Here is a 27,042-nt window from a genome sequence, read left to right as displayed (position 1 = left end):
TTTGGATTCTCAAGACACACAAGGCTCTTGCGCAACAAATGGCCAAATTCGGGAGTAGTTAAAATGCCTCTTTATTAATATACAAACCTAGCAACATTGAAGCCAACCAAAATATGAAATGAAATCAAGCATAATATAAATACAGCATATATGACAACACGGCCTCAGTGGGGAGCAGCAAACTCACCCTGACTTGTGCGCTTGGGAACAACTGTCCGTGTCCTCCACCATGGGGTCTGGCAATCAGAGCAGCTTTGTCCCTCCTAAACCCTTTTGAATCCAAACCTGGCAGAGGTGAGACCACTGCTCCCCACAAAGGCACAACACCCAGCACAGAGGTTTCTGTGACCCCACATCCCTGAGGGATTAAAGAGCCTCCCCAAGATGCTTGAGATGACCTGCTGGCATCTGCTTGCCAGGACCCTGCGAGGGGAGAGGGGGATGGCTGTAGTGGAGGGGGAACCATGGCTGCTGGAGTTGCTCCTTGCTCTGTCCCACCCCAGCTACATCCATTGCACAACATTCACAGACGTAAGGCACTAGAAAAGTGTTTTCACAGGTTCAAACTTCAGTTGTTCTTAAAATTTCAGCAGTAGCACTTGTCAGAAATCCTCCCAGCCCTTTAAAATCTGTTCTCAGGAGACAAAAGCATGAAGGGGTTTGGATGAGTGTCCTGCTGCAAGCCTGACCAAGAGATGTAGAACCCATGACAGACTTCAGGGGCGTGAGTCTGCTTCTGGTTTCACTGGCAGAAGTGAAATCTGTTCCACTACAGGATAAGTAGGGAATCTGAGTGTGGAAAAAATCTCAGCAGTGCCAAGTTAAAAGGCAGACAGCACAGAATTTTTCCCCACACACACAAAATGGATCAGGTCCTAGCTGGCATGATTGATGACTCTCAAGTATCTGCTCTGCTTTTAGCAGGTGTCAAAAATCTGTGTGGAAAGATCAACTGTTACCAGCACTGACAAATCAATAAATATCAACGTGAACACCTTCCCCATCATAATGTACCGCTCCTCTTTGTGGGGATTCCTTACTCTGAGCAGGTGGGATCTCTAAGGCAGCACATCAGCAGAGCGTGTCACACCTCCAAAGCAGCACTCTGGGTGTGCTGTATCCCAGCAGCCAGCCTGACATTGGGAATCCAGCTCAGCTTCGAGACAATGGGAGATGAAAAGTCTCAGAGCCATCTCAGCCAACACTGTGGGCAGCAGCAGATCCCCTCCACTCCTGCTTCTTCAACTCCTGCCTGCACATGTCAGATGGTACAGCAGGCAAGCATTCAAGCAGAGAATTTTGTTTCATTTAATGCAACAGGACACAGAGTACTCTACCCCAGCGCAAGCTGCTTTAAAGAAAGAAGAAAAGCCATTACACTACCAGGAAGAAGTGAGGAAATCCACTTCAGGAGGGGAAAATAAACAGGAAGGTGTCAGCCCAGCAGCTGTACATGCACAAGGGCTCCCAGCTCAATACAAATTCCAGCCTCATATTGCAACAGCAGCTTCCCCCATCCCCCAGTGCTTGCTCAAAAATACCAGCTCTGGGTGCTCAGCACAGCTTTCCAGGAAGGAAAACAAATGGCAGGTACAATCAGTGCCCAAACACCACACTTAGAGCTTTAAGGCATTTATAAATATTTAAAGGGGTTTTTTCCCTCTCAAATGCAAAGACCACTCGTGCAGAGGGCTAAAAGCACAGTGCTGTGCTACAGCCATAATTCTTAAGAAAGGTTTAAAGTGCAAAGAAAATTTTCCAATGCTTTTTAGTGACAGCTTGAAGTCATCTGATGATACTAAGCCCCTCCTTGCCCAAGTCCTGTTCCCTAACATTGAATGCCTTTTTCTTTTTTTAATAAAAATACAAACAGTTAAGGAAAAGGTAGTTTAAAACCAAAAAGCCATCCTGAAATGGGCAGAAATTAATCTGACCAAGTATTATAATAAACTCATTTGGGAAGACAAATCTGAAGATTGTGAACATTTTGCTCAACATTGTCAGCAGCCAAGTGTTGTGCTTTAAATAAAACAATCTCTGCCTTTGCAAGCAGCAACCCCGACACAGAAACTACCTTGTTTAGACAGACTTCTTCCCAAAATTTAACCATTCTGGTTCAAGTGTGCTGGAAGGACAAGGTTAGCCAGGTCAGTGCTGTACCTTTACAGCTGCAAGAATGTGCCAGAGAGACACAAAAGTGTTTGGGGCAATCAAGTGCACACAGTTCCCCCCTCTCCTGTGTGTCACCACTTCCTTCATCCCAGTGAGAGAGGGAAACACGTGCTGGGAAACAAGTGCTAATGTCCCAGCCTGGCCTAGAGCCATGGCGCTCATTTGCCCAGCACCAAGGCTGCAGAGGAGGATGCTCCCTGAGCTGGAAATCCAGGCTGATCATCTCTTCAAAGCTGGGCTTAAGGAGTTGAGTAAAGGGGTAAAGGATCAAACCTCCACCATGCCTCTCCTTCCACCTCAGCTCAGCCAATCCATCACCCCCTCACCTGTTTTGCCATGCCTTGCTCTCTGATGGGCAAAAGGAACTAATGTGCTGAGATGTCTGAGAAAGGAGATTACAGAAGTGTTAAGGACAGTAGGAAAACCCTGGCAGAGGAAAGGGAGGATTAAATGGTGGGATATACAACAGCCACAAACCTGCCTCGAGTTTGGATGTTGATATCAGCACCATCTAAAAACTGAAGAGCTTAAATTGATGCAAGAGACAGATCTAGAGCCAACTTGGCTCTGATGACAAAGCACCAGGTAGAAGAAAGAGCAGAACCCTGTGCATGAGAAATCCTACAGCAGCACAGCTGGAGTTTGGAGGTGTTACAGCAACAGCAAATGATTGGTGGCAGCTCAAATGCAACAGCAGAAAGGAGGAATCCAAGCTTGCATCAAGACTTGGAGATGCAGTGGATGTTTCACAGAGCCTCCCCTCCTTGCCACAAAATAAGAAACTGCACAACAAGGCCTGTCAAATCTACATACTGGAGGCAGCACAGAGAAAACAAGAAGAAACTAAGTTTGGCAAAGATGGATGTGAAAATGGCTGTAACACACCCTCCTGAAACAGAAAACATCATTCCAAAATAGACTGCACCGATTTTATCCTCAGATCATTAAATATGAACAATAAATTCCCTCTTCTCTAGTACCAGTTTTACTCAAGCCTTGAAGTACTCAAAGACTAACAAAACATGAGAACATAAGGAAAGGACACAACAAGGCTAAGACAATGTAATACCTCTAGAAAAATCATTTAGTGGAAGGAAAGCGGTACCTCTTCCACAAGTTCCCCACACTACAGGCCCTTTCTGTGCATGCACATTCACATGTGCTTCCCTCCAAAGATGCCAATACAAACCGAATCTACAGGGTTGTTCCTGTTCTGGAAAGCAAAACTCAGAGAACTGGTAACAACCCTGTGACTGACACACAAGGTGCAAAGGGCAGACCTGCTGCTGCTTCAGCACAGAAAGAGGCTGCTTCCCCTTCCACTGCAGCAGGGAGGGATCCTATTTTAGTGTTTCCCAACCCAAGGTGCGTAGCCTTACCACGCAGAATAAGAATAAACCACCTTTCCCAGCAAAAACCATTTTAAGGCAGCTTTAAGGATGAAAACCAGGATGTACAATTTTACAGTCCATGTTATTTACCATCTTAGGTGCAAAGACTGCGCCCCAGCAGCATCCAAGATCCGATTCTAATTTTCTAATTTGAAGGTGTACTAAAGGTACTCTTCAACAGATTTTGTTGTTCTTTTTTTAGGCACTCCACTTTAATCATCAGATATAGGGCTTAGAGTCTTACATCAGTGCTTAATACCTCTAAAAGAAAACACTACACTAGAAGGATCTTCCTCAGTCTCAGTATCACTATTTTAAAACGTGATCCAATTGTCCCCTTGAGGGGTGTTCAAGCTGGTAAAGACAAAGTACTCTTTACCATTGTAAGGTTAAAAATAGCTCCACCAGAAATTAAATCGACTAAGCCTGAACAGCAGCTGAAGATCTCTCAAGTTCTGATATAAAACAAGAATCAGAATTCATAGCAGGGAAGGCCAGAGTAGGCGTTAATGAGCTCCAAGACTGGCAATTTCCAAACCACCCAAGTCTCAAACAGCAAACACAGCATTACACAAAGTGTTGCTATATCTATCAGCATGGTGGAAAACTATTTTCACTCTCTATTTTTGGTATGGAAAAGTCAATAGATCTAGACATAAAATAAACCTTCCAGACATAAAATAAACCTGAGCAGACATAATGACAAAAGTAGCTCATAAACAACAATTTTATTGTCAGAACTGCTGGAGAAGAGACACCCATGTATGAAAAGTTGCCTGAGGAACTAACAGGAACCTATAAATTAGAGAAAAGGAAAAATAATCACAAGGAGGAATATAATCTGGCTGCAACTTAAATGATACTTCAGGAATGAGTAGTTGGTAGAGGACAACATGCTGCTGACTTTTCTTGGTTTGTCTTAACTAGTTCTAACTCTGCAAAGAACAAACTGAACAGTTCAGGCTAAAATCTCTCTTCAGGAGTTCCATTATACACTTCAGCACACCTTGGCCCTATCCTTTCCTTCTCCCGAAGAAGGATCGTGCTCACCAGCAACAACAGCCAATGAACCCCAGCCAGAAGGGTTGTTCTAAGACACATCCTAAGCATCACATACAAAACCCTTTATTTGGTTGAGTGCCTATTTCCCTGGATAAGGAAGGCAAAGCAATATCCCATAAAACCAACACAGACTGACTAAGGTCCTCCAGCACAGGAACAGTGGGATCATGGTATCTCTCTATGCAAAGAAGATACGCCGTAAGTAATTACAGAGTTTAAACTACTGTTAGATGCCTTATGAACCTTTCATTTAAGCAATTAATTCTAACACACCAGGCAAAATTTCAATTCAGAGAGCAACAATAGGGGAGTTTGGAAGAAATGACAGGCAGGGGGAATCTCTGCCTGCAGCAGCCGCACAGAGGACTCTGGGCTTTGGGATCTCACAAAGCTCTCCCACTGTGGTCGCTCCATTTCAGACACTGGGAAATCTTGCATGTCAATTCCAAACTAAGTTTGAAATCCTAGAAGAGGTCACACACTACAGTGGAACTCATCACTGAGAAAGGAACACATGCTCAAAGAAGTGATATTTATGTTTATCTATTACACCACAAGCTCAAATCCTTAATTCCCTTACACCCTTCCCTGAACTGGCAGCCACAGACTCAACTGAAGGCACGACCTGAAGCAACTAAAGCACCAGAAAGCAAACTTGAAACAAGAATCAGGGAAGGTTTTGAGCTCATTTTTACACCACTGACGCTTGCCATTTAACTTGAAAATAAAGTGCTCAAAAAAGATCATAGAGAAAGTGTTCACCGAGGCTGACACAGGGCAGACAACAGTGCATCTTGTCTTTGAACTCCAGAAGAGATGCTGGAGCAGAAAGACCATGACAGAGGCAAGGAAAATGTTTAACAGATCTTTTGTCAAGTAAATAGAGAGGTTTTGCTTTTGATTGTGCTCAAAAAGTGAAGAAGAAAAAAAAGATGTACATATGCACAACGCAATTCAGCAACCCCCCCCCTTCTTTACCATTTACCAGCAGTGTCCAAACCAGCACATTTTGACACATGAAGAAGGGGTGAAACCCAGCTGCACACTCTGGAGCATCTACATGAGAAGCCAGATGCAAAGAACAGTGCTGAAGGAAAAAAATTCATAATCCCACTGCCATGCTCCCTTCACTCCCTTATTCAATCCCTTCAGCTGAGGTACTACTGAGAGAGAAGAAAGAAGTGCAACAGATTTGAGAAGAAAACCAGAAGACAACTTCTTGAGTCCAGCAAAAGCTGTAAGATGTTTTCCAACCAGCAAGAGAAAACCCACTGTTTCTTGCACCACAGGTGAGACAAATGCTGGGTCTTTTCTTCTAACTTCAAAATAACAATGGGCAGCTAAAACTACAAGATGACAATGTCCCCTTCTGCTGCTCAAGTTCCCCAAACCAACACAAGTTTTACATGAACCTTGCCAGAAGTTTTTGACCAAGTCACATAAAGTGAAAGACAATCCCCAAAGAGACTGTATATTGTGCAGCTTAAACAGAAGCAGCATTTCAACACTGCTATTAACATCAAACACTAGTATCTGTCCTTGCTAAAAATCAGTACTTTTGCTAATTTAAAAAAACCCAACATTCCTTTAGAGAAGTGAAATGCACATGTTGATCTTCAATTATATTTATAGAAGGCCATTCAGTTTCAGTGACCCCAGACAAAAAAACCAATCCCAACAACAGCAAACTTACCAGTGCTACTGTCATCTCAATGGTCTGCTGTTAAATGTACTTGATTCCCTGTTAGGGAAAAACTGAAATGGGGGACAAAGGGGGCAGTGACAGGCTGGACAACACCAAAACCTGTCTCTTGGCTGCTGCTCACACCACGCTTTGTCTTGTGCCAGTGAGGTAGCAGGTCGTTCTATTGCTGTGTGTGTCGACACACCGACCCCTCGACAACATGTGGAGAGCAGGGTGAGGTCACAGCGTTCATCTGAAGCACAGGCAGCAAAGACTTGCTGTCCTTATGCTGGAGAGCAGAGAGGAAGGGTGCAGTCCTCAGGGGTTCACCCCAGCCCTTCACAGCACCATAAGGCCAGGGCCTTTGGCGCAGTTCACTCCTACACAGGCATCCCTGCACGTTCAGCACTGTGCTTCATCCACTGGGGCATGGGGGAGCCTGGCAAGGGTTGAAGGAGGAAGACAGACAGGATTGGGAAAGCTTGAAAATTAAGGTTTTAAAATATACAAAATGTAACACACTGGAAAAAGTTTAAAAGTTGCAAGACAAGAAGGAAAAAAAAGAAATATGTGAGGTGAGGAGAAAGGGTTGGAAGATGGTGGGAGAAGACTCCAGTTTGGGACAAGGAGTGGGTTGGGGAGCATTACTCCCTCTGGTAGCCACTCAGTTCCACCTCATCCTTACGGCGACGTTGTGTGAAGAGAGAGCTGAAGGGGTAGAGCTTGGCTTTGGCCTGGAAGCGCTGCCCAGCAATGTCGATCTCATACTCTCCCTGGTTGATGAAGTCAGTCGTCACCACCAGCTCTTCTCCCGTCTTCTCATCAAAGTTGTGCACGAAGCCGAGGCAGACGTGGCGCTCCAGAGTGTAGCTGTAGGCACTGCTGGTGGTCTTGCCCACATAGCGGCCGTTGCGGAAAATGGGCTCCCCCCACCAGGGCCAGAGGTCCGTATCCGTGTCATGGTCCTCAAGAATGAACATGGTAAAGCGCTTGTACACACCGTTCTGCTTCTGCTCCAACAGTGCTTCCTGGCCAACAAACTCCACTCCCTGTGGGGAAAGGGAGGCATCAGCTGACATGAGGGACACGGACTGTGGCAGCTGCTGACTTGCAGCAGACCATCTTGCAAACACAGGGGCTATTCATGCTTGAAACTCATGCCCTATCAAAGTGGGCTGCTTCTATATGCAAGAAGCCCAGCTCAGATAGAAGCTTTTCTGTCATGTTTGTTGTTCCAGATGTTAAAAGACACAGAAATGCTTGTGAAATGGGCCTTCAAAAAATCATTCTAATTTTCACTGCAGTGAAAACCATGTCACCACTCCAGGTTTTGCCATTTTTCTGGTTCCAGAAGTTTACTGTGCTTTATAAACCAGAGGGAAACTGTAACTAATATCCCTAGTCAATACAAATATTCCCAGTCACTACATTCCTTTCTTGAACTGATTCAAGCATTTGTTTGGGTTCAGGCAAAGATGGAAGAAAGAAGACAATAAGCCAGGCACAGCAACAGCACCTGCCACCACAAAACCAAAATACTACTCTCTGCTGTTCTACATTTTAGTGGAAATAGAAAACTCTCCTATTTTAGTAAAAACAGAAAACACCTGTTCCTGGTGCCTGGCCTTGTATTTAACATCATTAAATGCCACGTGGTGCCCGGGTTGGCTTTTGCTTCATCAAATTGGGAAAACAGCTTGGAGAAACAAGAACCCTGAGAATCTGTAAGGTACAGAGCACCCTCTGCAACACTGAGGTCACTGGGAATGCTGCCCAGGAGGGACAAAGACAGTACTTTTGATATTTCCAGCACCTTTCTGAAGTACAGGAATATGTGTTATAGATATGTACTGCACACAGCCCCATCAAAAAAATGACACATCCATCTGCTTGGCTGGCAGCCTTTCCAGTCTAGTTCTGGTCTCCCCCCAGTCCCAGTGCAGCAGGTGATGTACCTTTTCCAGCTTGACCTGGAACTCACGTCCACACTCCATAGGAGTGGTAAAAGCATCCAGATCCTGGCCCCAGAACGCAAAGAACTTCTCAATGCGCAGGCTGCGGAGCGCGTAATAACCGGCATTCCGGATCCCATACTTCTGCCCCATGTTCATCACCTCGTTGTACACATGGAGGGCGTACTGCAACGGAGGGTGAAACACAGACTGACACCACGAAACAGCACCTGACACCACCAGGGATGTCACTGTCCCCTGCTGCTGAAGCTCAAGAGCTCTGCCCCACTGGAAGGCAATACAAAGCAGGGAAACTCCCCCTGGTGCCTGCAGGCAGCTTTCCTGTGGTGCAAACCAGACATCTCATCACCCTTAGTCAACTTGGAAAATGTTTCCAATTATGCAAGCATCTGCTTTAATTAGCTCAGGCTGCAGGGTACTCTTACCTCTATGGGGATATAAAGCACAAATCCAGGTTCTCCTGTGTGAGTGATACTCATCACACGGATGCCATTAGCATACCCCACGCTCATCTCCTACAGAATCAGAGGGGGAGAAATCATCCAAACTGGAACACAGCACAGATACAGGGGGAGCACAGTGCTTAACACATCCACACTGCCCAGCCCTCCATCCCCTTCACCACCTGCACATATCCCCAACAAATTTAAATTTCAAAATTCAAATAATGATGTCACCTTATCCAGAATTGTTAATCACTTCATGACACTTGGCAATAAGCCTTGGAACTAGGTCAGACACAGGTTGTATTCTAGATACAGGACAGAAGTAGAATAGCAGCTATCTGCTCAGCCTTTTAATGTGACAGGAGACAGTGATGACCAAGTCACCGATCCCAGCTGCCCCTCTGACAGCTTTATAATTGATTATATAAAGTATTTCAAGATATCAAATGGCACCAAGTCTACAGTAAGAGGAATACTGAAAACAAACACATACATATTCACCTATATATTCAGCAAGCAGAACCCAAAGAGAAGTGAGCTTAGTGAATTCTTTACCAACCTAGCTCAGCAACTGCAGCAAACCTGTATGTAAATCTAAATTCCCCTCCAATTATCTAAAATATAATTCTTTCTCTCCCTCCATGCATGCTTTGAAAAACCTAGCAGGGTGAGGAGGATGGAAGCACAGTCACTCACCTTGCAAAAGAGAGAGGGGAAGTGTTCTGCAGTCATCGGGGCATAGGACAACTCTGACAAGAGATCCACAGCACGGGGGCCAATCAGATTGAGAGCTAAAGAGGGAAAGAAAACAGCACTAGGATGAGACTGGAGGAGTCTTGCCTGGTGTCTAATGTGCATGTGTACAGATTCCAATTTCTAAAGTCTTAGGGTTTATTGAACTAATGGGTATATTTACATTTAAGAACAAAGGAGAAAGTCATTAAGCTCTGTCCTAGCAGTCCAAAGTAAAGGAAAGCTGTCTTCCAGCTCATGGCTTGCCAGAAGGAAGTCTCTCAATTGCTCTTTTCATCCAGAAGTTTGGAAAGGAAACCAAGTCACTACTCCAGGTACTTTAAACAATTAACTGGCATGCAACAGGAGACACCATTTGTGACTCTGGGCTGTCTAAGGAGGTCTGTTTTCAGTGATTTCTTACCCGTGTACTTCCAGGTCACATCCTCCAGGGTCAGGTTGCTGTCATCAGGCAAGCGATTCTTCAGCCAGGCCCAGCAGTGGACCTGCTGGTCAGTGGGGGAAATCATGAAGAAGCTGGAACAGGCAAAGTGAAACCAAGAAACAATGAATGGACAGCCACAAGGTGAATCAGTTTAATTCTTTGTTCATCAACTACTGGAGCCATTCAGCAGCTTTCAAGCTAACAGAAGACCAAAACAAGCTGGTTTGTACAAATCACAGCTAAAGTTTCTGGATGAATGCCATCGCATCTGTCACGACAAGAAATCCCAGACTTCAAGCATTTGCAGTGCTCTGGTGACAAGAAGTGACTAAATGTGGAACACGGAGTTCTACAGAAAGTTGATGGATTATTTCAAAAAGTCACAACCATTTTGCAGAAGGGACTTGCAGCTCTTCACCACCATTCTGTCTACTCTGACAGTCAGAAGTGCACAGTTCACACAGCAATTTCTTGTTTCAGCAAAAGTCTTTTAACACACAATGGTGGTTATTATTTACAGTTTCCAAAAACAGAACTCCATTTGATACGGGAAAATGAGCTACTTGTATGTGTGTATGATACAAACAGAGCTGAAGTGTATTATGGACAAACATCTGTAGAAATGACTAGGCAATGAGGGAAGCTACTGGTTTCACACAGAGAAGGACAATACTTTTAAGCAATATGTGAACACGGACAGAAGTAGAAGAGAAAGGAAAGCTGTTTTGAACTGAAAGAACAGCAAAGAATGCTTTCACATCACTACAATGAAAACACTCATAGAAAACTGTCCAGAGAAATAAAGACAACACTCAGCTGGCACAAGGACATGAAGTTCTTCAAAATGAGGAAGCTTTTCTCTTCAATGCCAAACAGAACCCAAACTAATGAGTCTAAGGATGACTTCCTGCGATCATGTCAGTTTGCATCAGAGAACACAAACAGAATAGTAAGAGATTGCAGAGCTGAGAATGAGAGTACCTATACTGCAATGCAAACTGAAATAATCAAAAAGTAGTATTTCAGTATGCAATTCCAATAAGGAGGTTGGTCACGAGCCAATGAGGAACCATTTGGTTTGCACTGTAAATGGTTCCTAATGAACTCCAATGGCTGCTGAAAACAATTCATATTTCAGCTGAGAAAGCAAACATCTGAAGATCTAACATTTTGAGGAAATCTATGTTCATCTGTAATCCCAGAAAAAGGCTTATTCTCTCCAATGTTTATAAATTCAGAAGCTCCTTTTCATTTCGGTTACTGAGTCAGGAATGTAAGAGGAGAATTGAGACTTTTTAGCTCATGGTGGTGACAAAAGGTTATGATCTTCATTAAGAAGCCCTTCAAACACCCAATGGGTGACAGCTAAAGATGCTGCCCACACACCCACCTGCGTTTGCTGAGCCGGGCGATGCTGCAGTCATTCTCATACCCTCCTTTCTCATTAAGCATGCCTGTATGCACAACATGCCCAACTGGCACATCCAGGTCATTCGAGAAGAGATACTGCAGACTCTCCAGGGCCTCATCTCCTGTGGACTACATGAATCAAAAGGGAGAGAAAGTCAGACAAGCTGTCTGAGTGATACAAATCCACTGGGGCAGCTTAAGATTGCATCAATGTCCTGACCCAAATTACTTCAATTTGTAATGGTAGTGACACTGACGTCTCGAGCTTAACAGGACACAATGATGACACAGTGCCCGAGGTCAAATTCTGTGTATACACTAAGCTGGTATTTCTATAAACTGGGCCTTTGACAGACAAAACCCAATCTATGCTAAATACTGTGGTACAACCTGAATTTGGCCATGCAGTGTGACATCATCTATCTATTCTCACTAGGACACAGGCAATTTTGCAAAAGCAGGTAATAATAAAATAAAGGCCACCCTTACCAGGTGGTACTTCCTAAGGTACTTACACTTATTTCAAACTTGGTAAAAGATGACATGTCAATAACACAAACTGCTTCCTTACAACACTTGACTTCAGCACCCACAATATCAAACCAGTCTGGTTTGTAAAAGGTTTTGCTGTGATCCAAATCCAGTAGATCTAATAAAGAGAAGAATCCAAGGGGAAAAAAAAAAGTCATACACTGGATGAACTAAGACCAACTGGGAAGCACAGGGCAGAGGAAAATACAATCTCACCATTTCCAGGCGGGACAAAATACTTGACTCTCTCAAATCCATGCTTCTCCATCCACCTGGCTCCCTGTGCATCCAGACGGTCGTACAGCGGTGACGTTCGCAGCTGCCTGCCAGTCTGGAAGTCCCAACGGGGAACCTTCAGGTCACACATGAGGGCTGAAAGGGTCACAAGGATCCATCATTAGGCAAAGTGATTACACAAAATTTTCTTCCAGATTATCAATATTTACTAATATCTGAACCACTAATAAAACTCCCTCAAAATGGTTCCAACCCTGCTTTTCTGTTTTTGAAAATCAACAAATCTGTTTGGATCTGTTTATAGCTCTTTAAAATCAGAGTAATAATATTTGCACAGAACGCTTACATTTATAGACACTTGTGGTCTCATGACAATACTGCAAGATAACAAAAATTCTATTTTTCATGAAGTCATGTTGACTGGCATTAATAATGCAGGCGCCTTCACTGGCACTGCACTATATCAGACAGTTACTTTGACAGTGCTAATGCTGGGGTAGGCAGGCCACAGCTACAGGGACCATCTAATTTGCCTTCTTAAATAGTGGCAATTCAGCCTTTTCTAATTATTGAAGCATTTCAAATGGCTCTTTTCTCTGTTCAGCCAGTGTAGAATGTTCCTATTTAGAAAACAAGTTACTTTAATAAACACTGAGCATCCTCCCTGGTTATCAGTGGGGAGCAGTAACTCAAGGATGCTTCAATACTACTTTATAAATGTTAAGATTCTACCTAGATCATAAACTGCTTTAAATTGAAGATAAGTCCAATGTTTCTTACTGAACACTTCCATCGTTTCTGCCTCAGAGATAATAATTAAATGAATTTATTGGCAATAAATTGGTATTCCTCAAAGAGTAGGTAGAGGGAAGAATGGATTAGAATGGAAACATAACACTGCAGAAATTGAATACAATACTCCTCCTGTAAAAACTACAGTGATTCTGTAGCTATCAGCACTGAGGGTTGTACTGGAGAGTAACTGCAGAATAATGGCCAGAGTATAAAGTGATTTTTTTTCTGGGAGGAAGGTCAAAGCATAAGGTTTTTATTCCCTGGATATAGCAGGGCTAAGAGGTTTACCCAACTTCTCTGCTTTCACCTGAAGACATGTTTTTAGTTTAGACTTGGTATTCAAATAACTGTTCCTGTTATGCAACTTGTAGAGCACTTTGTACTTCTATCTGAAACTTGAAGTCATCCACATTATTCAGGACAGATAAGCAAACAACAGGAGGAAATTATGAAGTATGCCTTTAGACAGGAAAAAAGCATCTGTTATCTATTCTGCAAGGTATTTATTGCAAACTTTGACAGGAGAAAGCAGAATATGTCTATCAAGGCTTCCTGAAAGATGCAAGATAACCAGGTCACACAGGCATAAGTTGGAAGTGACAGTATTTCCACACACTGATGATATGCAAAGAACAACAATGTCTGAGACAATGTAATATTCCCAGTTAAGACCTTGGCATTGCTTTATTAGGCTGGAATCCTATGCACGAATTTCCCTATAGCAGAGGCAAAGCACAGAAATAGTACAGAGCAAGGAACCAACAGCACTTTTTAAAGAAAAATTAATAAGAACACTGCTAATACAAGAAAAAACACAACCACATCCTTTCCCTTCTCCTGGGATGGAGCTATATTGCCACAAAGGAGGTCAGGAAGAAGGAAAATGGTTCTCAGGGGGATGACAGAGGAGAGACAGTGCAGGAAAGGAGAAAATGTTGGACACCTTGGCCAGAACTGAACACAGAGCCCTCACTTACGCATGACTTCCATAACCCGGTGACGGAGGAAAGTGCGACTGCTCTGAAGGGTGCCAAAACGTTTCAAATCCAGAGGCCAGACATTCTCTGAGGGATAACCATTTACCATCCACTCTGCCAGGTACCTGATGGAAGAAATGAAGACTGGGATATCAGCCAATGTCTCAAGTCAGAACCAAAGCAATTTGGACATAAGAACTTCTTGCAATAGGGAGAGAGAAGACAAGTAACATGATACTCCAAACACTAGCAGAATCTGGAAGGTTTCCCCCTTACAAAACCCATCCACCAGATTTCCAAATTACTAATTGCCCATTGGGATGAAACATACAGGACAGCATGAAATTAAGGACATATGGTAAATGATGCCAGAGCTTGGATAGGTAGCCTGGCTAGCAGTATGTCAGGTCTTTGGGTTCTGCTACAAAAGGAGGTGCAAGTACATTTTGGTTGGAGTTGGGAGGCTTCTGCTTTGTCATTTTTCAGTGCCTGGTGTAGGCTCAGCCACAAACCCTCAGTGACAGCAGCATTTCAGCATGAGTATTTCCCTGGTGAGTAAAATTATTAGACAATGGACAACATGTAGATAAGGGAGACAAATGCAGCTACTAACACCCACCACAAAAACGAGCAGCTTGTTAGGAAGGCTGTGTGGAAGAAGAGATGCTCGGTTCCCAAAACCCAATGGCAATCAGAGGGAGCAATGATCATTCTCCAAGCAACTTTCCTGCTGGAATGACACTTACATGTCTGTTCAACTGTCTGCATTAACACAGGAACTGGGTTTTCCTGAGAAATTATTCCATGCCTAGCTTACTGTAGTGGACAGTCTTCAACTACTAGAAGCACTAGTATCACATACTGATGTTCCATTAGCATCAGATTCACCCTGTTCGCCAACGAATTAACTGCTGTATCAACTTGAATGGTCTAAAGACTTCAATCAAATTAAAGGGGATCACGAAGCATAGGAGGTGAGGGAATACATGCTTTGCTAAGCTTTTATCTCTTCCTGGCAGGTTAAAAAAAATCAGACCAGTTGTAGAATCATAGAACATCCTGAGTTGGACAGGACCCACATGGATCATCGAGTCCAACTCCTGCCCCTGCACAGAACAGCTCCAGGAATCACACCATGTGCCTGAGACCATTATTTAAATACTTCCTGAACTCTGACAGGCTTGGTGCTGTGACCAGTTCCTTGGGGAGGCTGTTCCAGTGCCCAACCGCCCTCTGGGTGAAAAATCTTTTCCTAATATTTAACCTAAACCTTCTCTGACATTGCTCTAATATGATTACTTGATCCCCAGCTGATCACTGAGTTGTGATGCCAGAGGAGGGGTGTGCAAGAGGAAGAGTCCAACACAGATTTGGAACACAAACAGAATATGGCAACTGTGACCTGACAAATACTGACCAGGACATTCAACACAGCAGGATCATCTGAGTAGACTCTTTTTCTTGGTTAAAGCCTTACTTACACACACACACCAGGGACAGACCACTTACTTGCCTGCTCCCCCACCATACGAAACACCAGCTGAGTTCATGCCAGCCAGAACGAAGTAACCCCGCGCGGTGGGCGACTCTCCCATGATGCATCTCATGTCTGGTGTGAAGGACTCGGGGCAGTTCACCAACTGCATGATCTGCAGAGCCTCCAAACCCGGCATCCTGCGCAGGAGGGCACTCAGCAGTGGCCCTGGGACCCAAAACAAGAAAAAGAAAAAAAGTCACAGCCTTCAGTCTGAAACATGTTTCAGTTGCTTCACCTTCCAACTGGACAGCACACCAGAGGTATATTGTTATTTGAACAGGTGGAAACTGCTTCCATGTTTTGATACAGTCACAGGAGAAATCATTTACCTGTTGGAATCACACTACTCAAAATGGATCACAGCATACCATAAAACCAGCCATATTGATCTGGAGCAAGAACCCAGTATTGTTTTCAAATGTCCAAGAGCTCTGTCCAGTTTTGTTAGGGAGAACAATTGAGACATCACATAGATACCCAGCGAGGAGTGGGAACTTATATGACACTTGTCCCACGCACTCTGCCAGCCTCCACCTACCACCAGCTCAGAGGATTTCCTAAAAACCTGGTATGCTCTTCCCTTTTTAGCAACCTCTAAATGATTTAAGTACTAGACTGGTCCTCTCCAGCCCCATGAGAACATCCTACAGACGCAGACAAGGAGTTCCACATGTTTAGTATCTTCTGTATGAGGAATCACTGCCTTTAGTTTTAAAATTCACATACAATTAACTTTTTTTGATGCCTCTCAGCATTAGAAGAGATAGTGAACAGGAAATCCCCATCTAGCCTTCTTATTCTAGATTCCATAGACCACTGTTTATTTCCCTTCTGTCATCTCCTTTTTCCAGCCCACTCAGTCACTCCCTCCTTGGAAACTGTTCCAAGCTTTGACCAGCCTCTTGCTGCTCTTCCAGCAGGCATTCTCCAGTCCTGTGATACCCTCTGAGGATAGGGAGCCTAGAACAAGAACTAGTATCTGGCAAACGAAGGACTTAGTGTTGCATAATGCCTGTGTTTTCTGCTCCTTTCCTAATAATTCCTAACCTGTCTTTTGCTTTGCCTGCTGCTGTGCTGATGTCTTCAGAGGACTAATACAACTAATAACACCCCAAGGTCTGTTCAAAGCCCATCATGTTGCATGGTGAAAATACAACAATCCCCACACACCCCCACGCACTTCTGTCACTTCACATTTAGCCTCATTGAATTTCGTTGCCACTTCATTGCCCAGTCACAGTGGAAAAGTCCTTCAGCACCTCTTCACAGTTTGACATTTGGGAGTGTTAATACAGGGATAAGGTATCTACTTGGCTTTTCTTGCCTAAAAGTTACCTCTGCTTAGTACTCCAGATAAAATCGCTCAAGATTCAGCACCAAGAACAGTCCTCAGCTTCATGTCCAAGCAGTAAAATAATCAGATTTCACACTACCTAAGAAGTTTCAAACAGAAACAGTCTTTCTGACCTGCTCTTTCTCTTCCTTCTCTCAAGCATGAGAAGTCTAGAGTAAGAGCCAGGTGCTTTTTTATTGATAAAAAGAGAGATCAGTGTTAGACTTGTTCTCATACCCAGCCCAAAGCAACTGCACAGGCTATTTTAAAATCAAAAGGTGTTCCAACGACAAAGATCAAAGCAGTAATACAAGAGCTCAAAACCCAGGAACTGCAGTCTCAGAAAAGGATCAAATATTGGCTGAGTAAGCTCTGACTCTGCTCAACTGTTCAGCATGTTTGAAGAGATAAAAGGGTAATACTGGACCATAGTGTGCAGCTGCTTCTAAATGGGCAATTTGGGGGTGCCAGCAAGCAGTGCCTTTTTATTTCAGCAGTACCTAGAAAACCAAAAAGGAGGTGGGTGCAGAGCTTGAGCAACTCATTACTGAAGCTATTATGTTCAAGCAAGTCTGTAGGCATCTAGAGATCTAAAAACCTTTAGCATATGCCAGCACAAAATGAGCACCCTATCCTGGCTCCAATCACTGGAGTTTAAACTTTTATGGTATCAACATTATGTCTCTCAGAAATCAAAGTAAAATTAATCTATTTAACCTGCAGAGTAGCTGGAAGAACATACTCCATCTGTGCCTAGACCACAAACAGAGAGGCAGGTGCATTTACAAGGGATGCAAAAAGCTCTGACTCAGGGGGAATCTGGATTCCTGAAAATAAGGTAAATTTGAAGATGAGAGGGCACACACCAACTTACCAGTCATTAAATGGGCAGTTGGGGAAAAGAAAGGGACTCATAGATCATGCTATGCTCTTTCCCACAGAAATAGCCCTTCATGTAAAAGTACATATAGAATACAAAAATAGAATCAAATAAAATGGGAAGAGAAAGATGAACAGCTAAATACAATAAACCACCAGTGTCAGCGGGGGGATGAAGTGTGGGAGGTCACTGTACCATGGGTTGTCCACACAGCAACTGCCACTGACAGAAACATACTTGGCAGCCTCTGCTGAAACAAAATACCATGGGTACATGGCAGGTCAACAGTGTTGATCTACTGTGTCACAAGAGGAGCAGCATGTGGCACTGACAGTCAAAGATCAACCCAAATGGAACAGCAGCACTGGGAAGTTTATGTAGTACCTCACTGCACTTGAGGAAGTTAATATATACATAAACATACTGGTGTTTTCAAACACTACACAGATATCACAGAATCACAGAAACCTGGAATGGTTTATGTTGAAAGGGAGGTTAAAGCTCAGCTCATTTCAAACCCCTTGCTATGGGGGAACTTTCCACTAGCTCAGATTGCTTCAAGCCCCATCCAACCTGGCCTCTAACACTTAGAGAGATGGGCAGCAACAGCTTCTCTGGGCAACCTGTGCCAGGGCATCACCACCCTCAAAGTAAAGAATTTCTTCCTATTATCCAATCTAACCCTGTTCTCTGTCAGTTGAAAGTTATTCCCCCTTGTCCTGACACTCTATTCCCTTGCCAAACATCCCTCTCCAGCTCTCCTGTAGGTTCCCTTCAGGTATGCAGTCCTTGGTCACGGGGTTTTCTGTAAATTACTGACACATGAAGAGATGAATATTCATCTTTCCCACCAGCCAACAACAGCCTGTACTGTCACAAACTGCCTTCTGCAGAAGCCACGTGATTCACTCCTGTGGAAACCTTTCTTCCCTAACGTACCATAATGATCCCAGTCTTCCTGAAGGTTCTGAATCTCCAGCTGGTTCCGTCCCTCGGTGAAGAGAGGTTTGGGGTTTTTCTCAAAGCCTCCTGAGAGGATTCCACCCTGCCAGTTGCGTATGTAGATCCTGCCATCGGGGTCGACAACAGCTGCAGAAGAAAGAAAGGAGGTGGGAATGGAATTGAGAGAAGGGATATCTGTCTCAGGCTGACACCCTACGAACACCAATGACTGGGGCTGGTGACAGGCCAGCGGCCTCCTGAGGAGGGGACAGTCTCAGTCCCTCAGCCCCACAACTTCCACATCATTCTGGTTCTCATGTGACACCTTGGTGAGCCAGGTTGGATCACTAAACCACCAGCTCCCACCACAACCATGCACGTTATCTTTGAGGCAGCACAGTAATTGAATTGAACCTGAGGAGCCCCAGACCAGCAGGACAGTGATCCCAGGAGGAAGAGGACACAAGAGGGATTCAGATAAGCTATTATGCTGAATATAATAGCTTATATTATATTCAGTATATAATATAAGTTCCACTCAAAATGCACCCAAGACCAGACCTTCCACCAAGAGATGCCCTGCCTTCACCCTTCCCCTCTTCCTATATTAAAACCAGATAATTTTAATAGGGATGCCTCATGGATCCAGCTTGCTGAAGGCTACCAGAACAAAGAAGCTGGGCAGCACTGGGGCGAGGATAAGCTGTCAGGTCTGGATTGCTTCTTCCACTGGTAGTGTCAGCTTGAACTATTTATGACACTACACCTGACATGTTCCACAGCAATTTTTGCCAGGTACAGAAAAGCTGGGAATATATATTTTTTTTTTTTATTTAGTCAAATAAAATTAAGCACTGGGATTCTGGCAAGAGACCTGAATTCCCTGGAGAGTATTTACAATATTCACTAGAAGGAGAAAAACTTGCTAACAACTGAGAGTAAATAAGCAAAGCTTTCTACTTCCCAACCACAGTTTTCAAACACAAAGGCCTTTTTTTTAAGAGATCCAAAAGCCAGAACATGGGGGAGGAGCAATTACCTCAAGTGTTTGGTTGCCCCTACAGCACATAGACATGTAAATGCCATTGTAAAGCCTTAGGTTCAGTTGGATGAAAGGAATAGATGGGCCATTTGGGGCCAGCAGCCTGCAAGGAAAACACAGTGCCAAGGATAGCACCCTCTCCAGCCCACAAATGCAACAATCCAAGACTCAGACACAACTACTAGTCAAGCTAGAGTCAAGGTCATTCTTCTGCTAAGCTGATGAACTCTGACATTTTCTGCAGCAAAAGTTTTCCCAAGAATAAAGAAAGATATTCCTTCTACCACTGGAAGAGGATATTCAGAGCAATTCAGCAAGGATGTACTTCACAAACCCAGATGAGTGGAGGACCGATAGGCCAGGTTGGCTTTTTTGTCATAAACTACCCACGTGTAGCCTTGGAAAGGTGCGAATGATTCCCAGAGAAAAGAGAAGCAGAGCTGAAGGATCCTTACTGGGTAAGCTGCTTGACAGAGGCTCCGCCAGAGGGTGTGTCAGGAGGTAGAAGTGTTCGCAGGCATGGAGTGGGATATGGACTGGCTCCTCCCCAGAGTGGCCCAACTCATAGGCCCACTGAAATCAAAAAAGGGGCAGGTCAGAATGGAAAAGAAGAAAACTACTTCCAGTAAAAAAAGGCAGGGCATAAGCACAGGTCTCCTCTGTGAGTTTGCTTTCATAAAAGATGAAATAAAATTTGGTTCAGACCCCTAGACCTTAAGCAGACACATTTTTTTTCTCTTTTGTTAGAATTTGAATTGGTTTTGATAGACTGGTTTTCTGTCCCTAAGACAAGAACTAGAAAAGTAGAGCCCTGACTCAAAACTAAGAAGTACCAGCTTACAATACAAAAGCAAAATAAGACCTGTAGATCAAATCAGCTCTAGGTTCAGCATCTAGAAGCAGAATAGGTGCCTGTACTAAGATCCCTCACTAACAAGAGGGACATCTGCTACCTGAGAAACTGCAACTGTCAGGTGTATTTTCCAGTGGAGAAGACATAAGACTAAGGAAGGAAAAGAAAACAAATATTTTTGGAGGGGCAGTGGGGAGTGGTAGCAAGCGACTTAACTGTCTCACTAACAGCCAAAGGAAAATTCTTCCTGTCAGAAGGAGGCACCACCCATGCCCAGGTGCATGGGCAGAGCTGTACCCACAGGCCGCAAGTGCTGCTCAGTAGGTTAATGCCAAGCCTTGGGTGACCAGCAAACAGCAAGCACTGCTCTTCTCCTTCACACCCTTGCTGGGCTAAGCAACTGAGTAACATGACTTTCATCTACTCCAGTAAACCAAACCAAAGCATGGTTAAAAAAAGACGGAAACAAACAAAAACCAGAACATAAAAAAGCCCAAACCTGAGGGAAGTACACATACTCTTAAGCAATGGAAACAAGAAAGAAAAATATAAATAAATTCAACCTGGCCAGCACAGTTGACGAAATACTGGCATTGAATTCGTCCCCTGTCAGTCTCAACTCCAGTCACATGACCCTTCTGGACTGTGACATGACTGACACTCGTCCGTTCGTGAATCTGGACACCTGGAGAGGACATCAGAAAGTCAGTACAGCACGAGTCTTCTTTCTAATGTGTCAGGCTGTCTGCATTAAACCCTTAAATTAAGCCTAAATGCTTATTCTCTCTTTAAGACAAAATTTCTACTCTTGACTCAATAATTCTTAAGTAAAACCCTGTTATTTGTAAAATGTCACATGTACAGTTTGTACATAATTTAAAGGTTGAGACTGTAAAGAGCTACAGTATTTTTTCCCCATGTAACAATCTGGGTGATAAATACAATCCATAGTCAACAACACAAAGAAAACAAACCAAAAGAAAACAAAAAAAGTCTCCACTCTGGATTTCTTTTCATTCAATTCCTTTATGCAACAAAGTCTGTAGTTTCAGAGGGTAAGACTGATTCTTTCATGGGAAATTGGTAATTTTGTGGGGGAAAAAACCCAACAACCCAAAAAACAAGCAATGCAAAAATAAGCTGGACTGAAGGAAACTAAGAGACATATCTTTCTAAGCAGCTTCTTCTACTTGGATGGACTTTTATCCTTAATGATCTTTATCACCATTATCGTATCTAACCTTTCTCCCACTTTTAGACCACTCCAAATTTGCCAAAGTGATGAGCAAACAGCATTTATTACTGCATTTCCAAACTCCATTTCCAAGGCATAATGTGCCCATAATTCCAAAAAGTTCAGTCATACATTTTCATTTGTAGGTAATTAACTATTTTGAAGTGTAATTTTGAGTCAGGTTCTACAAAGGAAAGAGTGTGTGCTTATTCAGAGAAATAAATAACCACTGAGGACAACAAACAGGTGCTTGCTTTATCACAGCAAAAGACTCAGCATGTAAAAAAACAATTCAGCTTGTTTTTTGAGAAAAAACAGATTTAAAGAATCTGAAATTTATAAAAATAACTGAGTTTTAGACCTCAGTGCTCAGAAAATCAAAAGAGATGCAGAACATAATTTTCTTTTATGGAAAGAAGGTAACTATATCATGCAGGAGAGCACTCTAGATAAAAAAATTCCTACCATTTCGTGATGCAGCAGTTGCCAGAGCCAGACTCACATTGGCAGATGTCACGAGTGCATCTTCTGGCACATACATGGCCCCCACAAGGTCATGGATGTTGATCAGAGGGTGGAGCTGCACTGCTTGCTTTGGGGTGATAATTTCACATGGTATGCCCATTACGCTGCCACAGAACATAAGAAATATGATGTCATTCGTCCTGCAGGAGAGCTGGTGCAAACTTGAGACCAGCTGCACTTCCTGCTCATACGTACTTGAGCGATGACGCGATGCGCTTCAGAGAGATCAGTCGGTCCTGAGTCTGAGCCAGGGAAATAGAGCCTGTCTTCGTGTACCCTACGACAATGACCAAAGTCAAGGCAGATTTTGACAGGATCTTGAATCCCTTTTCATCTCAGACCCACTGCTTTAATATAACTGCAGACCTGCTGCTGCCACTACTCAGGAGCCTGCAAATCCCAGATCTTCAAAAAACTTTAAACACTTATCAGCTATTAATTAAGAACTATATAAGAGACAACTTTTCAAAAAAGCAATTTAATTTTGGCTTGTGTTGTCTTTCTACTTCATATAGTCATGTTTATAAAAAAAAACTTAAAAAATCAAACTTCACACATGGTACCTATTAAGAGAGAGAGAAGTTACCGGCCAAGAAGTGATCTAGTAACTACTCAGAAGAATAAAACTTCAACAACTGAAAGCAGACATTTTGTGACTCTAACACATGTATTAAATTGGTATTGATCCTAATTGCAGGCACAGTTATTAACCTTTAGTGAATCTGACATATCACAAGCTCTTGTCAGTAGAAAACTTCCAGTGACCAAGTTCTTCCCACCACGTACAGAGGCCTAAACATTTTGGAGGGAGAATTTCAACACAACCTTTTCTTGCTATTTTCAGGGTGAGACTACAGTAACAGACCTGGCTTTGCCTATGCTTCAATGCTCCTGTTAACCACCTACTCTTTCTGAGAAGTGAATCAGTGCACAGAATGGGCCATTTGCTTCAGTCACTGCAGTACATTTTTCAGTGTCCTTGTGAAGATTCCCATTTGCTCCAGTCACAGATAACATGCAAACTGTCACAGTCTGCAGGTAGTCTGCCTTCAGTTTGCCCATCTGATACCCTTTTCCCCATTCTCATTACATTAGTGATATCCCTTTCCATCAGATCAGTCCAAATGCACTGTTTTTGAACAGATACAAATACAACCACACTCATGTTCCAGTGTCAGTGCTTCAGTTTGGTTTCCCACAGATTGCTCAGTGGTGACACTGTCAGTACCTGTTGGCACTCCCGTCTCCTGTTCCAGCTGCTCGTAGAGCTTGTTTGAATAGTTTGCCATCTTCAGCTCTATGGACACAGGCCTGGCAGTGCTCACAATGCCAGCACAGAAGCGAGTGGTACCAGCAGCCAACCTGCAGGAGAAGGTGCAAAGAAGGGCCTCCTCAGGCTGCTGGTGCACACCCCACACCATAGGCTGCTCCAGCAGCTCTGGGGGAGCACAAACCAGGCAGCAACTGCCCCCCAAACACATCAGAGCAACACTGCATTGAATGATATAGGGGTAATGCAACCTCCAGAATGGCTTTCCTTCAGCTTACTTTGGAAAACACATTGCATTACAAAACAATTTCTCTGTAACTAGTCCTAAACAGCCACATTTTTCAAAGAAAGCAATTTTAAAAAAAGTTACCTTATGCTTAGGTTGACCTGCCTGATTCTTTCCTGCTCCAAAGCAGGACTTCCCTCAAACCAAAATTAACTTGGATTTGAGTCCTCAAACCAAAATTAACTTGGATTTGAGTCTTGCATTTTTGCAGATCACAGTAAGAGCAAGTCCTTCTCACGTTCTGCAGCAACTACCATAGACAAGCACACACTTTTTGTGCCTTTTTAAACAGCTTGTGAACCATGGAGCTATTTGGTGAAGGGCTGCTGTGGAAACAGAAAGCTACAAAACTCCTTGCAGCATGAACAGGGGAAGACAAGACAACTACATTTAAGCATTTCCCTCCCTTCCACAATACTTCCAAGTCATCTTTCCTGCTGCTAAACCCATCCTGGATTTTCCCAGTTGACATGACTGCTTTTGGCCTGGTGGGTCTGTTTTCTCTCAGCAATTCAATCAAAGAATCAGGTGACTAAGGGGTATTTGCTACACCCCTACTCAACAACAACCCAAACAGCCAAAGCACAGTCCCCCCCTGCTGTACTCCACCTCAGACATTTCTGCCAGTGCAGTGTTCCTCTTTCTCCTTGAGCACAGACTGAGCCTGCACAGCACTGAACTCACTGCAGATCTGTAATGGGCTGCTCACACCCTGCTCCAAGCTAGGACAGATGACATTCCCTTACAAACCAAGCCCAGCATCTCATTTCACTTTGAAGGAGACTGCTCACAAGGTCTCAGAGGAGATTACCCTATTTCTTCTCTTTGCAACTATACAGAATCTGATGCTGCTTCCCAGCCACGCAAACTCCAGGAGCCATGGCCAATTATTCCTGAAGGTGGTATCAAGTGGGAATCTCTAGGCTAGAAAATAAATATTCTCAGTCCAGTACCTACTTAGGGCATTAGAAGCTACTGCAATAAACACCTTTTCAGACCCTAAAGTCTCAGCAGTGTGTCATACCCAAGGCCCCCAAATTGCCTCATGAAATCAACACGAATCCACATCAGAAACAGGAGTCTAAACAATAGGTAAGGGCTGCACAGCCTTCGACAGGAACTACATGCTCTGCTACAGACAGATCTGACTCACCAAGGCCACTTGTGTTCAGCCAAACCACAACAGGCCTGGATGTTTTACAGACAGGCACTAAATCCTGCAACAAACCGGATAATCCAAGCCTTTAACCAGCTTACAAGGGTGATGTTTTAGTGATGGCTGCTTATAACCCCCTGCAATCCCTCAAGCTTTGCTGGCTGTGTAATACTTTAGACATACATGGCCTCCTGCTTCCAGAGGTCAACAGGGGCTGGAGGAGTTACATGGATTTTTAGTTCTTCTGGAATGGTCCATCCTTGCCAGCTGCATTGTGTTTTACATGATCACCTGCAATTACACCAGGGCCCTCAGACATCCCCCAAAGCAACTGTGATCCATGGAAATCCCATGCCAGGACAGAGCTCTCCTGATGGAAACTGCAGCCTGTGGAGTACCCACATTGCAGCCCAGTTCTGATCCCATCCCACTGTTCACCCCCTGTGATTCTCAGGGCACTGTGGGGAGGCAGAAAACCCTGGAAGGCAGGAGTGAAGACAAGCATAGGAAAGAAACGTGGTGTTTTAACATTTGGTTTTTGTTTCTCACTACCTGAATACATTTTAAGTGCCATGAAAGAAACTAACTCTTTATTTTAAATTAATTCTCCCTAGGGCAAATATTTTTTGCCCATGGCAGCACAATCTCCACATCTTTATCTTGATCCACAAGCTTTCTCAGCTTACTTTCTCCCTCCCTGCCTTGCTGAGGGAAATGGCATGGCTATGTGGGAGTCTGCCCCTTAGCCATGGCTACTCCCCCACAATCACACAAAGGATACCCCTCCCCTTGCAGGGCAGCTCTGTGCTTAGGAAGAAGCAGCAAGTGTTGTTACTAATGTTCAGTTTATCCTTATTTCAACCAGGTGAAAGGTTATTTCCAGCTCTTCACCTTAGTCCAGGTGCAGAGGTGGAAACAACATATTCCAGTAGATGCTGTTCCACATGGAAGTCCTGTTTTGTGGGTTTTGTTACCAGAAATCCTTACCTGCCCTGCTCAAGTAAGACTATATCCTTCCAACCCATCTTGGAAAGGTGATATGCCACAGAGGTGCCGGTGATTCCACCACCACAGATGACAACCTGTGCCTGTGCTGGCAGGGAAACTGGGTGAGGTTCTGCTGCAGTTGAGGTACTTCTCCGGGAGCTGGGCATTCTCCTCCATTTCGGGTTTGCTGCCCGCCACTGGATATCGGACAGCAGTCGGAGAAACATCCTGGCAGCTCTGGCAGCTTCCCTAAAGCACCACCTGGATGTGCTCAGATGTTACCTCAGCACCACTCCTTCTAGGAGGGAAAAGATGGAATCACGTTACCACTTATTTTATTATACACAAGGCTGGCAGTGGAAACATCACGTGGTGTGTCAGGTAGAATTGGATGTGGAAAAGCTGACGAGTGAACAGACATGAGAGGAGTTACCCAGTCCTGAAACAACAGCCTTGCTGTTAAGATTTAAAACGGGAACAACGCGTTACACCTTTGGTTTTGACACAATACAACTTGACAACAGGTAAAGAACCAGAGGGAAGCTGGAAAATCTCTCACACCAGAGACAGGCACAGCCAAACAGCCAGCAGGCACAGATCACACTCTGGGACGCTTCACAAACGCTGAGGTTAATTAGACAGAAATAAGCTTGGTTATTAACCTTGCCAGGCCTTTACCTGAGGACAGAAACGAAGTCTGTGACCAGAGCCGCTGGCACAGGGCACTGCAGAGGCCTCTCCAGGAACAGCTTTACCACCGGCCGTTCCCCAGGGCCCGGCTGCGGCAGCTCCCCGGGGCCGGGCGTTCCTTCTCCTGCAGCCTCCGGGAGTCGGAGCGGCTGGGCGTGAGGGTGCGGGGTGTGAGAGCCGTAGGGTGTCAGGGCCGCGAGGTGTCAGGGAGCCCCGGGGCCGCCACCTCGGCCTGCTCGCCCCCGCCGGCGCCCCAGACCCCGCGCTGCGGGGCGGCCGGGAGGGGAAGGAGGAGCCGGGGCGGTGCCGGGAGCGGGGCCGGGCCGGGGGTCGGAGGTGCCGCCTCACCCGGGGCAGGGGGAGGCCGGGCTGACCTTCCGCGCTTTACGGCCGCGGCGCGACAGCCGCCCCTGCGCGTGCGTCACCCGCCCCGCCCACCCGGGGGTGGGGTC

The 27,042-nt window shown here is 44.5% G+C and overlaps 1 protein-coding gene across 1 annotated transcript; it reads right to left on the bottom strand.

Moving 5' to 3' along the window:
- Positions 1-55: 55 nt before the first annotated feature.
- PDPR (pyruvate dehydrogenase phosphatase regulatory subunit) lies at positions 56-26,963 on the bottom strand. The gene is made up of 18 exons (XM_071567244.1): positions 26,579-26,963; positions 25,901-26,198; positions 23,430-23,563; positions 22,397-22,478; positions 22,142-22,305; positions 21,006-21,127; positions 20,045-20,162; positions 18,545-18,694; positions 15,365-15,557; positions 13,856-13,980; positions 12,063-12,218; positions 11,831-11,964; positions 11,296-11,444; positions 9,885-9,997; positions 9,425-9,519; positions 8,708-8,797; positions 8,265-8,447; positions 56-7,358 (listed from the first exon to the last, which is right to left on the bottom strand). The coding sequence occupies exons 2-18, from the start codon at positions 26,125-26,127 to the stop codon at positions 6,954-6,956; spliced, it is 2,640 nt and encodes an 879-aa protein (XP_071423345.1). The 5' UTR covers positions 26,128-26,198; positions 26,579-26,963; the 3' UTR covers positions 56-6,953.
- Positions 26,964-27,042: the final 79 nt, after the last annotated feature.

The sequence above is a fragment of the Pithys albifrons genome, chromosome 12 (assembly GCF_047495875.1).
Source record: "Pithys albifrons albifrons isolate INPA30051 chromosome 12, PitAlb_v1, whole genome shotgun sequence".
Classification (NCBI taxonomy): Eukaryota; Metazoa; Chordata; class Aves; order Passeriformes; family Thamnophilidae; genus Pithys; species Pithys albifrons.
This window is presented reverse-complemented; position numbering and strand designations above follow the sequence as displayed.